The sequence below is a fragment of the Pezoporus flaviventris genome, unplaced genomic scaffold, assembly GCF_033815535.1.
Source record: "Pezoporus flaviventris isolate CSIRO_AGI_PZ_B2104156 unplaced genomic scaffold, CSIRO_AGI_Pfla_v1 ptg000045l, whole genome shotgun sequence".
In the NCBI taxonomy this organism is placed as follows: domain Eukaryota; kingdom Metazoa; phylum Chordata; class Aves; order Psittaciformes; family Psittacidae; genus Pezoporus; species Pezoporus flaviventris.
The window spans coordinates 30,514,223-30,527,782 of record NW_026892593.1 but is presented as its reverse complement, the minus strand read 5'-3'; the positions used below and the strand labels follow the sequence as shown (position 1 = coordinate 30,527,782).

The 13,560-nt window shown below is 39.0% G+C and overlaps 1 protein-coding gene across 11 annotated transcripts in view; it reads right to left on the bottom strand.

The window, feature by feature from the left end:
* The window catches only part of USP15 (ubiquitin specific peptidase 15), a 59,734-nt gene extending 46,389 nt beyond the window's left edge, over nt 1-13,345 (bottom strand). For 6 of the 11 annotated variants that reach the window (XR_009745965.1, XR_009745968.1, XR_009745964.1 and 3 more), the window contains exon 1: nt 13,170-13,344. Coding sequence is in view for 4 of the 11 variants with exons in the window: in XM_061467826.1 (XP_061323810.1) it covers nt 13,170-13,258 (89 nt within the window). In the remaining 7 variants the exon portion in view is untranslated. Of the gene's footprint in view, nt 1-13,169 lie in introns of all 11 variants that reach the window. The other 5 variants (XR_009745962.1, XR_009745963.1, XM_061467823.1 and 2 more) reach the window with 2 other exon arrangements.
* Between the last annotated feature and the right edge of the window lie 215 nt (nt 13,346-13,560).

Genomic DNA, 13,560 nt, shown 5'->3' with positions numbered 1-13,560 from the left:
GAAAGTCCCTTCCAACCCAAACTATTCTATGATTCTTTCTTTGTTTTACCCTTTTCCCAGCATTAATCTAGTTAAAATCTGTGGAAGTTCCAGGCTCACACATATTTCACACTTCAAAAATCAAACTCTTTCACTATGAATACACTGATTTCTTGACCACTTTTCATCATCTGCTGTCTGGTGAAGATATAAATACCTAACAAAGCAGTGAGCTTCTCAAAATAATTCAGATCTTTGTGTACAGAAAACCTCATTTTGGAACACAAGAAAGTATCTAAGTAAAGCTTTACTGTTTTACTTAAAAGCCCTTTCTGAACTTAACTTTTCAGGTTCTCCTAACTCAGTAGCAGATGAGCACTGCAGCAAAACCTATGAAACCATAAACCTTAAACTGTTGTGAAATCAAATCACAAACAACTTCGACTGCCACAAATGACCAGTTTGTGAAAACAGACATATAATGTTACAATCTACAAGTAATTTAAAATTTGGCATTATCATTTGTTTAAAACAAGTATTAAAAAAAAAAACAAAAAACAAAACAGACAAAAGCAAAGATACAAACTTTAAGACTTGCAAAGTCTCTTCAAAACACAATGTTTGCCCTCACGCAATACATAAAGTGATGATACACTATGCTTTAAAATATTTGGTATGGTTGCTACTAGATGCTTTCAATTCTATTTTTACTCTCATAAAGTCCTCCCCTAAGCAATATTGCAATAGGAGAGAAAAAACTTAAATTAGGTTTATATCTTACAGAAATAACATCTACAGTCAATATTCAGATGCAGATGCCTTCAGATACAATCTGGTTCAATGAAGGCAAGAATGCTTTTGGATGTACAGACTCAGCAGGGAATGCAGAACGGTTTAAAAGTCTTTTCTCTAACAGATTCTATGTCCAACTCATGCCCAAGGTACGCCATCTTCATCTATTACCCAGAAATGTGAGGGGGCTGGGGAGAGAATACAGCAGACAGAAGCTTGCAATAAGGAATTTAGCCTATTTAAAGACCACAAGCAAGAATTTAAGAATTCAGTGAAAAAACACAAAGATAGTCCACTTGAAAATTCAGTAAGAGACAAGAGATCTCTACAAATATTTTCTCGCCAAACAATAACTAACTTTTGCAGTTAAATGAGTGCTATTTTCTGTTTCCTGGAAGAGAAGAACAGACACTAGACTACCATGGAAGTTTGAACTGGTATGACCATTAAATAGGGTGACTTTATTCTACACAGTGCATATACAATTGATATAGGTCTGATATTAAATATAATTTTTTCTTTACCCTGAGTTTGCCAGAAGAAGCCTGATCTTACTGTAATTCAATCATTGGTATTGTGTCTTTTTTCTTTTTAAAGTACAAGTAGGAGCACTTCTTCCCACATTTCCAAAAATCCATTCTTTTACTCTGCCCATACAAATCCCAATTCCTTTTACAATGGCCTATTAGTATTTGACTAATTTTTCTTTAACAAATGGAAAAAAGTATATAGAATTTGATTAATCTGACATACGCTTGCCCTTTGCTTTATACACTAAGTTTTCAGCCTTATGAACATACTCATGCAGGACAGCATTCTCACCTTTCTCTTCTGCTGAGGCCATCCATCACTATTCCGTAATAGCGATAATTCTGTGCTTATGAATGCAGTCACGCTCAGGTATCCATCCTACCACCAGATTTGCCAGCTCTGTCCCCTACTCTATCCTATGGCCTCCACTTTCTTGATCTGAATTTGAATGAACGATTAATATTAAAGAAGAAAAGCTGTAATTTTACACAGAGGGGAAATAATCATATAGGCAAACTGCCCATTGTTTTAATTAATGCTTAACAAAAGTGCTGTTCCTCTAGAAATATACTACTTTTCGAATCCTTTGTGTTAAATATCTGATCATACACCAGTAACACAGTGATTAAAGAAAATTTTGATAATTGGACTTAACAGTACAAGAAAGCTTGGGGTCCATTGCTCTAGGTTTTAAATTACCTATTCCAACACTTCATCCATTTTATTACTCCACATATAATTCCTTTTGCCACCAACCGAATTTTGCTTTGCATGTGTCGTTACAGTTCTCTTTAACTGAAATGTTGTAACATTTCTGTTTCCCAACACAAACTTGAAAAACTTACATCACTTCCCTTCAAATTTAGGAATCTGTACTTACACACTCAAAAAAGAGATTAGTATTTCTAGCCTAAAAAGTTGAAAGGCCACAAGTCATGCAAGAATGTAAGCATGGTAAGAACTAAACATAGGCAAATGGTTCCTGCCATGGAAGGAAAATGCTGAAGGAAAACTGAATCGTCAAAAAATTTACATGAGATTTGACATTCTCAGAGCAAAGTCTATCTAGTAGTACAATGGAGAAAAGCAAAATGGAGAATGCATGACCATGAAAAATTTGACCTTTCCTGTTTTCTTACTTAAATTCAGTAGTACTTTGCTTAAATTTGAAGTACTTTGTTAGACTGAAGCATTTTGGACATATGGACAAACCTGCAAGAAACAACAAAAGAAGCAGCTAAGTGGGTGCAAAACACTATTCTAAGACTGAATTCTGCAACTCTAAGTTTAAATCTATATAAACTATTTAAAGTTAATATCTGTAAAGCATAATTAAAATGGATTTCTTTCAGACAAACAACAGCCTACATGTATTTTCTGTAAGATGCGGTCTACTGAAGATTATTGAGAAGACTGAAAAGGAAGGATCATAAAATCTATGTGTACTTTAGGGCAAAGCTTAATGCTTTGGTTAATATTGTCTGTAATATGAAGCAGTACATATCTATCCCTGTATTAATTTTTTCATAGAGTGAACAAGGAAGATCAATTTATTAGGTTAAGGAGCAAACAGGCCACTGCCAGTTCCCAGGATGTTTTACAGACCATATCACACTCTAATAATCAAATTGAAACAAAAATAGTATAGATTTGATATAGCACTATACATCTTACTAGAGCCTACTGAAATACCTGCTAACCACAGATTATAGCTTATAGAAAGTACTGCCTTGCTCACTATCCCAGTACTCAGCTCTAATATCCTTCATAAACAAAGCTAAGCAGGACTTACGTAAGTCCAGTAACAAACTTATGTTTCATTTAGAGATAACTGCTTTTAACTGACTCAGGACCTACCAACATTGTTTAGACTTCTCCGTTTACAGAATTACGGAAGCTTTATTCTTGGACAGATACTGTTGAGGACAAACTCAGTAGACGAGCGGCTACAGTGTTGAGGTAAATGCATTACATGCAAAAGAAGGATTTACTGAATTTATATAGTTGGGAAAAAAAATTACAGATGCTGAAAAATGTTAGCAGACACTGTAGTTGTGATTTCTTACACTGGCTATACGTATGTATGTGCATATATATGCACATGTATATATATTTTATACATATTAGGCATTTTAATGAGAATTATGCTATTTTTACTTCAATAGAAACCTGATACAGGTGAGAGACATTATTTTGAGTTCCTGTGGACTACAGTCACAGCAGCTGTAAACTTTTCTTAATCAATAGATGAAATACTACTTTTCCAATGAGATTAGGGAAACTTAAAACCTACATTCAAATGCCATACAGTTCCCTCATGTTTATGCAAGGAAAAAAAAAAAAATTAATGCAATTACACCCTACTCAGCTTAGGGGATCAACCTGCTAAAGCACTTACATAGCTAAAATACAGACTTCTTTGCATTAAGGGGAAAAGTAAAAATCTGAAATTCATAAGACTATAGCTTTTGATCCTACACGCACATCCAATATAGCATTCTCACCATGATCAACAAGACTACCCATCTGCACAAAACAGAGGAGGCAAACTGTAACAAGGCAACTTATTGTAACATTGATGTAAAAGTATCCATGATACAAGTTATAATGGCCATAGTACAATCAACCACCTGAAAACTAAGTATTACCTACCGGGCACATTCAGTAATTTAAGGCGACAAGACATACCTCAAGTAAATGGAAGTACATCTGCTAAAACCTCATTTCTTAAGTAATGATTTGATCATTTTTTAGAAGAAGATTATTAAAAACTTGGCACACGCACTTGAGACCAGATATGCTTCACCAAATATATGTTGCCCTGGATACAAAAATAGCACATTGTGTATTAGTAAAACAGAGACAGAAAATATCTATACACTGAACTTGGTGTAATGTTTTGCTTTTATTTTTGTTACAATTACCTAATGCAGGAAACAGTGTAATGTTACAGGAGTTTTTTCAACTGTGGACCTGACTAAGGCTACCCCAGGACACCTTAAAAAACATGCCCTACCCATTTTTTAAAACTATGGTTAAGAAATGTTTGTTACTTAACTCTGATGGAAGCAACATGCCACTCTAGCAGGAAACATAACTTCTGCTCTATTAGATGTCATCACTCAAGCAATGAGCAGGATAACCAACCCATCTTCAGGGGTAAAACACACCTGGAGGGTTCTAGTAGAGACTGAAGGAGAGATCTGTCTCAAATTTCAAGGTAAGCTGTTTTGCGTGGCAAACCTTAAGACACCTTCACAACAAGGTGAACTGATTAAATCAGCAAATGCTTGATGTTTACAGGCATTTCAAATAAATCATTCACTTCAAACTGCTTGATGAAAACAGAAACCCTAAGTTTGGTTATACTAAGGTGTCCTGGGTTCAGCAGTAGCAGTCATTTTTCTCACATAGAGCCACCAAGCTGATAACAGAAAAGCATAAATTTTGGAATAGCCCAAACTTCTACCCAAAGTAAGAAAAATATTCATGCAGGATTTGCTGAAAATTACACGCAAATATGGTATTATAGCTACTAATATTATTGGAAATATTTGCACAGTCTAGTTACTTTTATGAGTTTTCTCTTAGTTGTATTACATACACTTAAAGAGATCTAAATTTTATTTGAGCAAGTAGAATCAAAAAACTGTAGAACATGTTCATGAATATGTTCCCTGTTTGTCTGGCCTACTTCAGTACTATGCCTTCACTTCTGAGTGGAGCTTCAGATTGCTTCATAAGATCTATGTGCTCTCATCTGTAAAATGCTCCTTACCTATCTGAAGCAGATTTATAATATACAAAGGAGAACTTATGCCTTATGCTCTCAAGACCCCTGAAATGCCAGATGTGGAACAAAACAAGAGGAAATGGAATGAAGCTGCACCAGGGGAAGTTCAAAATGGACATCAGGAAAAGTTCTTCACTGAGCGGGTGGTCAGTCATTGGAAGAGACTCCTTGCGGAAGTGGTCACAGTACCAAGTCTGTCAGAGTTCAAGGAACATCTGGATGACACTTAAGTCATACTGATTACTTTAAGTAGTCCTGCCAGGAGCAGGAAGTTGGCCTCAATAATCCTTATGGTTCCCTTCCAACTTAAGTCTGATTCCATGAAAACCTCACATCCCTCCAGAGCACAAGAAGAGCTAGTATAGCGAAGGTCTACACTACCTTTGCAGACAAGCTACCTCATATAGCCCCTGCAAACAACAACATGGAGAAAACAGCTCACTGCTTATTCTTTGGGTCCCACTGAAATGGGATGAAATGATGTTTATTTCTGGTATTTACACAAGACTGCTCATTTCTGTGATTAAGGACCATTAATCTAGTTCCTGGCTGTGTTCTTGTCAATTACTGGACTTAAGAGTTTCTCCAATATAATCTACAATTTAGAGAGTACTTCTGCCTGGATGCCAAGTGCCCACCAAAGCCACTCTATCACTCCCCTCCTCAACTGGTCAGGGGAGACAAAATACAAGGAAAAGCTTGTGGGTTGAGATAAGGACAGGGAGAAATCACTCACCAATTACTGTCATGGGCAAAACAGACTCAACTTGGGGAAATTAGTTTATTACCAACAGAGAAGGGTAATGAGAAATAAAACCAAATCTAAAAACACCCCCTTCCTCACCTTCCTTCTTCCCAGACCTAACTTTACTCCTAAAATTTCTACCTCCTTTCCCTCAAGTGGCTCAGGGGTACAAGAAATGGTGGTTGTGGTCAGTTCATTGCACACTGGTCTCTGCTACTCCTTCTTCCAGACATTCTTCCCCTGCTCCAGTGTGGGGTTCCTCCCACAGGAGATAGTCCTCCGTGAACTTTTCCAATGCAAGTCCCTCCCACAGGCTGCAGTTCTTCATGAACTGCTCCAGCATGAATCCCTTCCACAGGGTGAAGTCCTTCAGGAATATCCTCCAGTGTAGGTCCCCCGCAGGGTCACAAGTCCTGCCAGCAAGCCTGCTCCAGCATGGGCTCCTCTCTTCACAGGGCCACAGCTTGGCTCACTATGGTCTGCAGGGGAATCTCTTGCTTCACCATCCGGACCACGTACTCCCTCCTTCTTCACCGACCTTCTGCCTGCACAGTTGTTTCTTTCATATATTCTCACTTGTCTCCTCTGACTGCTGCTGCTGTTGTGCAGTTTTCCTTTCTGTTTCTTAAATATGTTATCCCAGAGCCACTACCAGTGCTGCTAATGGACTTCGACTGCAATGGGTTGATATTGGAGCCAACTGGCTTTGGCTCTACCAAACACAGTAGAAGCTTCTAGAAGCTTCTCACAGAAGCCATCCCTGTAGCCCCTCCACTACCAAACCTTGCCACACAAACCCAACACAATTGGATCAGTCAAAATTACAAAAAAAAAAAAGACTGTCTCCTTATGAATGATCAAATATAGAGACTTAGAGCAGCTCAAAATGGCATTACTTATACCCTATGAACACTAATTTACAAAAACAAAAGCATAAGCTATTACAATACTTGTAAATGCACCTTCATTTCCTAAAAATCCAACAAATAATAAAAATCAATAACCAATTTACACAAGTTTTAAAATTCTGCAGCTGCACAACCATGTATGAGCATTCACTCAACAAAAGAAAATAATAATACTAGCAGAAAGGTTGCCAACTGATTTCTAAAATTCCCTCATGGTCTGTAACTTTCTCATGCAATACTGTACATTTTGATTTAATAAACCTTATTAACACACAATCAGCATCACAGAAGTATAATGACACTCATTCTTTACCTTAACATCCAGGTTGATAGAAAAATATTTGAAGGGTATGACTGTGATCTTGGTATTTCCCACTGCTGTCAAAAGCATTCTGAATTCACTCCTTCAGTTACATACAGACTGAATTAAACAATATGTAACCTAGATTTACTTATACTGACTGATAGGTCAGCCCTTCCACTTCAAAATCAAAACAGTTAACTTCAATATGCAGTAAAAGCACTTCACAGACACACACTCCTTCACTGTGTACTACTGGGACATTGTATCTTCTGAACACAAGCTATTTAACACCAAAAACTGTGCAAACTGTCCAGAGAGGTAAGTGAGGATACTGTGAATGAGTACAGATGAAGCAATACTGAGGACAAAGTGGAACAACTGTGTTGCTGAAAGCAAATTAGGACTCCTGTTTAAAGGCACAGCATCCCACTTCTGTTCTTGCACAGCTGCAACTATAAAACTAAGAAAGGTGAAAATGGGTTTGTACCTGTTTTTCTACTAGCCAAAATTACTTAATTAAGTACACTCATGATTAATAGATGTCTTCAAAATTCTACTTTCTTTCAGAATTAACAAGTTCTTGAAACTTTAAGATAATGATGATTATTCTGCTCTAACACATACAAACCAAAACATTTTATTAAAAATGTAGGTAAATCCACAAGAAAAAGATCCATGGGACAGACAGAAAAAAAATTATCACTTAGCTCCCGTTTTTAAGAAATCTCAGTGTAAATATTTCACATTCCACTTCAGAAATGAATCCTCTGTTCCACTAAATGCACTGAGATTATTTTAAATCAACTACTCAGTCAAATTTTCCCTACAGCTCCCCATGCTCAGCTCCTACAGTGTGCTGCAATAGCCTAAGCAGCACTTCACACACATCAAGAGGCTGACCAAAAAGCCTGATTAAGCCAAAATTAATGGACTTCATTTTAAAGTTAAAATTTCAGTATGAGCATTACATTAATAACCATGTAAGTAATTTGTATTAAACTTACAAATTTTCCATTTAAATAGACTTTTCATTAAAAAATAATCTAACCCCTAAATCAATGTTTGACTTCCAATTTCCAGGCAAAAAGCCTGACACAAACTTGATTTTGAGTTTAACATGCGCTCACCCTGCCCAATCAATTAACAGACGAAAACTGCACCTACACAGTTCCCTTGCATTTTCCCAGAAGAATTTTAAACGGACCATTTTCTATATCTTCATAAGCTGCTGGTGAAATGCTGCACCATTGCACATGCAATGAGACTAATCTAACGCAAAACTTCAACCACAAAATCCTAAAGACAAAAATCAGTAAATTCAACCTCACTTAAAAGAAAAAGCAGCCAAGTTTCAAGTCTATCCCTGGAACACTGATGTGGTGTTCCTTGTTTCTCATATGAAGCCATCAGAACAGTTTAGGATATTATTCCAAATGTTACTGAGATACAGGCCCATAACATCTCAATAAGGTCTCAGTGAAATCAAGCAAAATATTCTATTAATGTTCAGCCTAGATTCTGTTCATGTACAGGACAATGATGAGTGATTAAATGCGGAAAACACTGAGAAGACCACAGCGTAAAATGCTATTAAAGTTACACACTTCATCATCAAGGTTATCATCAATGACGGGCACTGCAGGGTTTTTAGGTAGGGCTACATAAGCCTGTCCATCAAGATTCATGAGTTTTCATTGCAACCAGAATTAAAATGCTTCTATATTTTTGCTGGGACAATTCTTTAAATACACTCCTGGAGGGGAAACCCTTTAAGGTTGAACATTTTGAATCTACCAGTCATTCACCAGGAAGAATTTTTACTCCACTTAAATTTTTCCCTTATTTTCTTCAGTGACTGAGTTTTACAATTAAAAAGCCAAGAAAATTCCCACAATGCAAAAAGGAAAAAAAAAAAATAGTATCTTCTTCACCTTCCAAAAGATGCAAGCTATGGATAACAATGGTACTCCCTCTGGACTCACCAGAAGAGATGTGTACCAGAGACATGCCTGAATGAACCCAAAATACTATACTCCAGTAGTTTTCACTATTTGCAGGTCTTAGAAATCAAGAACAGATTAAGAATCACCACTCTGTAAAGTGATGACTGGCACCAAAATTCGTTGGCTAGCAGGGCTGGAAATCAACATCTTCCTTCTGGTCTAATCCTGACTAGCTTCAGTTTACATAGTGTCTTAAATCTTTATCTGCTCAGCTAAAAATCCTTATCTTAGAAGACATCTTCTTGTGTAAGTAATTCCAGCACAAGACTCAACATTCCACCAAAACAAAGGCCCTTAAAGCTCTACTCTGGAAGGCAAAGCTGCTGCCTTTCCTATTAAATTTTAAGAATTTTTTAACTAATTCCAAACGAACACCTTCTGTGACATGTTGACACCAGAACTGGATAGTATGAATGGTTTCACTAACATATTACTGTATACAGTACACCTTTGTACTGCTAATCGGCATTCCCTATTCAAACATCTAAAGATTGCTTTTGTTCTCTTAGCCACCAAATAAACTCCTTGTGATAGTTATATGTCCACTGTAACAGCCCAATCATTTTCCACTGCTTTGAAAAAACACAAGTAACATCTACAGTCTCATCTGCTCACAAATTGCTATGGCAAGCAGTAGACAAAAGAAGCACAGTGGAGAAAGAGAGAAAAAAAAAGGTGCAACTGACTGCTAAGGCTGTGCTATTAGCCATTACTAGTCACTACTACCCACTGTAAGTGAACTGTTTATTGGCAGGTGATATTTAAAGGTGAGAAACATGGTCTCACATTCTAGAGCATGGACAGCCAATGGGTGAAGGAGGTAGTAAAGAGCCTGAAAGCATTTGTAATGTCATATTGTAATGTCATATTTAAGTAACTGAGACATCTCTAAGTACAGGAACTACAAGGAACGCACGGCTGAAAGCGGTCTTGAAGATAAAGACAAGAAATTTTACTTCAATATATGGAGGATTTTACAGATATATTCACATGAAATCACACACACAAATCGACAGAGTCTTCATCACCTTCTTAAGAGAACTGTTCCAAGATCAGTAACTTTCAGTATTGCAAAAATCTATCTCAGTGACACTGTAAAAAACAGAATAGCTTGGCAAGATTCTTGAGAATATCACTGCAGCTACAAAGGCATTAAATAACATCATCAAGACCAGTTGGTCATGCAAATTATGCAGTGGCTAAAAAAAATGATGAACATCAACAGTTCTTCAGTTTCTGAGAGAAGATACAGGAAGACACAGAGTTTAAATTTCTCTGCAGCTGTAGGAACTAGTATTTTTTGTCTTTCTAGATGACAGATTAAAATCTCCACAAACAGTAAATATTGCTCCTCACTCTCCAAGTACTAACAGAATTTCAAAACACTATAGAGAAGTAATCATATACTCTAAAGCTATGAGATACACAATGAAATGCAGCACTACTTCTCTTCCAAAACAGAATTCTAGGTCATTCAACCACAGAACTTGAAGGTTCTTTAGATAATATTGCAAGAAGACAGACTTGTATAAAATTAAAGTCCCACAGAATGACTATGTGGTCTGCTGAACTGACTAATAAAAAAGTCAACATTTTTTAAAAACATCTGATAAATCAAGGAGGATCTTGCTTGGAAAAGCTTAAATTTTACGTTTACTTAATGTCTGTTTAGAAAAATAGGGCAAATGCAGCGATGGCAGTATCTTCAATCTCTCCTAGTTTAATAATTTAATTTATTAACCACCCATACAGGAATGCAAAAAAGACTACTGGGATAAGCTACCCCAAAATCTTGTGTCTGAGGGCAAGAGACAGTCAAATGATGCTAGCCTTGTCTGTCTGTTGAAGCAATATATTTTAACCTATACTATCCTCAAGCTACTCTTAAAAACATTCTACAGAATGTCTCGTGTACAATTCTACAGTTTGCTAAACTGCCTGTTCAAAGGTGCGTTTTTTTATTCAATTCTTTTCCAACATCTAACTCTAAAAATGTTGGATTTCAGTCAGTTTCATTGCTTTCTCTCTGCCAATGCACATGAAGAACTAATGAAGAAATTCAATGCCCTCTTTATAGATATGACTTGCCTTTCTTTGCTCTATTCTTTAGTTCCTTTTTTCTTACAGGAAACCCCCAAAGCTTTATACTTTCCTTATATAGCTTATTGTTCTCTACACTATAAATTCTGAAAAGCATGGACAAGACTTTCAGCATAAGGCAGTATTTTTAGAAGGACTGCATTTTAGTGCTTAAAAGCTCAAAGCTGATACAGTATTGTTCACATTTTTTTCAGCAATATTTACTATTGAATGAACGAAAACTGCAATTCTGAATCATGTCTCACAGCACTTGACCTGTTCTGTTTCCTTACAGATGTCCTGAAAGATCAAAAAGCTACCGACAAAATACCTCTGAAAAAAGCATTCAGGCGAAAATATCCGTTAATTTGTGAAGTTAAATATGTAGCTCTAAGTATAAAACCTATGAACACACATGTATACACATTTATGTAGCTAGAATAGTTCATAAGCCAAAGTTAAAATGACTTTGCCATAGCTTACTCAATCTTCAAACATTTGATTAATATCAGTGTCATTTTCACAGCTGGATATATAGAAGCTTTTCCTTAACTGATTCTTTTCATGTTAAAATATTTAATGTACTAAAAAAAAAAAAAAAAGCAGTAAACCTACTGTTTTAGTCATCACTTTAACTCGTCATAAAGTTACTTTCACTTTGAATAATATTAACTGTTTGAGACATTTCTGTAGTATCTGGGAATTACCCAACAGAACCACTGAAAAAAAAAATCATTAAGATTACAAGCCTAAGCACCCTTTTACTACTGCTGGTCATTTTCAACACTACCATGTGAATTGATTTCCTTTTTCTACTTGCTCAGATTTTTTTTTAGTTTAAAAGCAGTCTGTTCATATGCCAAAACTGAACATATACTCAGCAGTATTTGAATAATGCATCAGAATGTATGCTTCTGACACATGCTGCAGTATCAACACTGTTAAATATAGTCTTTTATAGAACTGAAACAGTGAGTGATGACAGCTGAAATGAGGTGGGCAAGTTCTACTTTTGTGTATTCATACTTAATTTTCAGTAAGTGAACGCTTCAGCCTTTGTCTTTGGGTGACAGTTTCACACAGGAAGAGATGAAGAGGTTGAGCGGTGGAAAAAGCCTCAGTTCCTCCCCCTCTAAAAAAAAAAAAAAAAGCCCTGTTTCCTAGCCTCAGAGAACTACAACTACAGGAGCTCAATTACCAAGTACACACTAGAAAGCCGTTTAGGTAACTTAAATCTTTTCAACCATGGATTATTCTGCCGACAATCTGGATGGCATTAGAAATATTTTCTGGCTGACCAAGAAAATAAATGTTTTTAAACTCTTGTTGTGGAACAGGTACCACAAGGGTTCGTGTGCACCTTCGAGGGCGGTTTCTTCAACACTTGAGACGTACAGAGACAAAATAAAATGAACACTTATCACAGCCGCGGACGGGGCTCAAGACACTCCACCGCGGGTGCAGATATTATTTCTGACAACTTGAAGGTGACGCCAGCACCGTTTCAGCCTGGATAATGGCACAACGCCTGGCAAGGGGGCTCCCCTCCCTCGCCCCAATCCTTGCTTTAGCTCTTCTCCCCGACGGGCTCCGGGCTCCTCGCCTCCCGGGGCCAACACCCGGCACCGCGCCCCGCCAGTCATGCCGCTTCTTCCCCTCCCCCGCCCGGCAGGGAGCTGACCTCGGTGCCTGCCCCCGCCGGGCGCCTCAGCGGCGCGGTGCGGCCCTGGCCACCGCCAGCAACCCAAGGCCGAGCCGAGGGCCCGCCGCGCCGCGGTGGCCGGTGCCCTCCCGACACCGGAGGCACCGGGGCGGCGGGGAGAGGGAAGTGGTGCTGCCGCCCTCAGCCAGTCACCCGCCTATTCCCCACCCAGACATATCCCAGGGCACACAGGGGCCAAGCAGCCCCCGGGAGCGGGGCGGGGAAGCTGAGGGAAAGGAGGTCGGTCTTCGGTCTCTCCGCCAGCCAAGCGGCACCGGGGGCGGAGGGTGCCGCCCGCACCGATCAGCTAGCCCCCCCCCGCCCCTCCCTCACCAGGTGTCGCCCTTGCGGAGAGCGGTTTTGAGCAGCGCCGCGACGTCGGTGCGCTGTGTCTCCAGATCCGCCGCACCTCCCTCCGCCATCTTCTCCAAGCGGCAGCAGCGGTAGCGGCGGCGGCAGGGGCAGGGGCAGGAGCGGGCCGCGCTGCATGCTGGGAGTGACGCCGACCGGGAGACGCCCTCGTCCCCCTCCCTTCCCAGAATCCGCAGGGCGGGGACCGATGGCAACCTGGGGAGTTGCAGCGCCCCCTAACGGCCAGGAGGTCTTTCGGCTCACCGCCCGGAACGGGCGCGCATGCGCACAACGCCGGCCGGGTCGCGGAGCTCTTACCGGGCAGCCGCGTTGTGCGAGCGGAGCCTTGGGCCGCTGACGCGGAGCGGGTTAT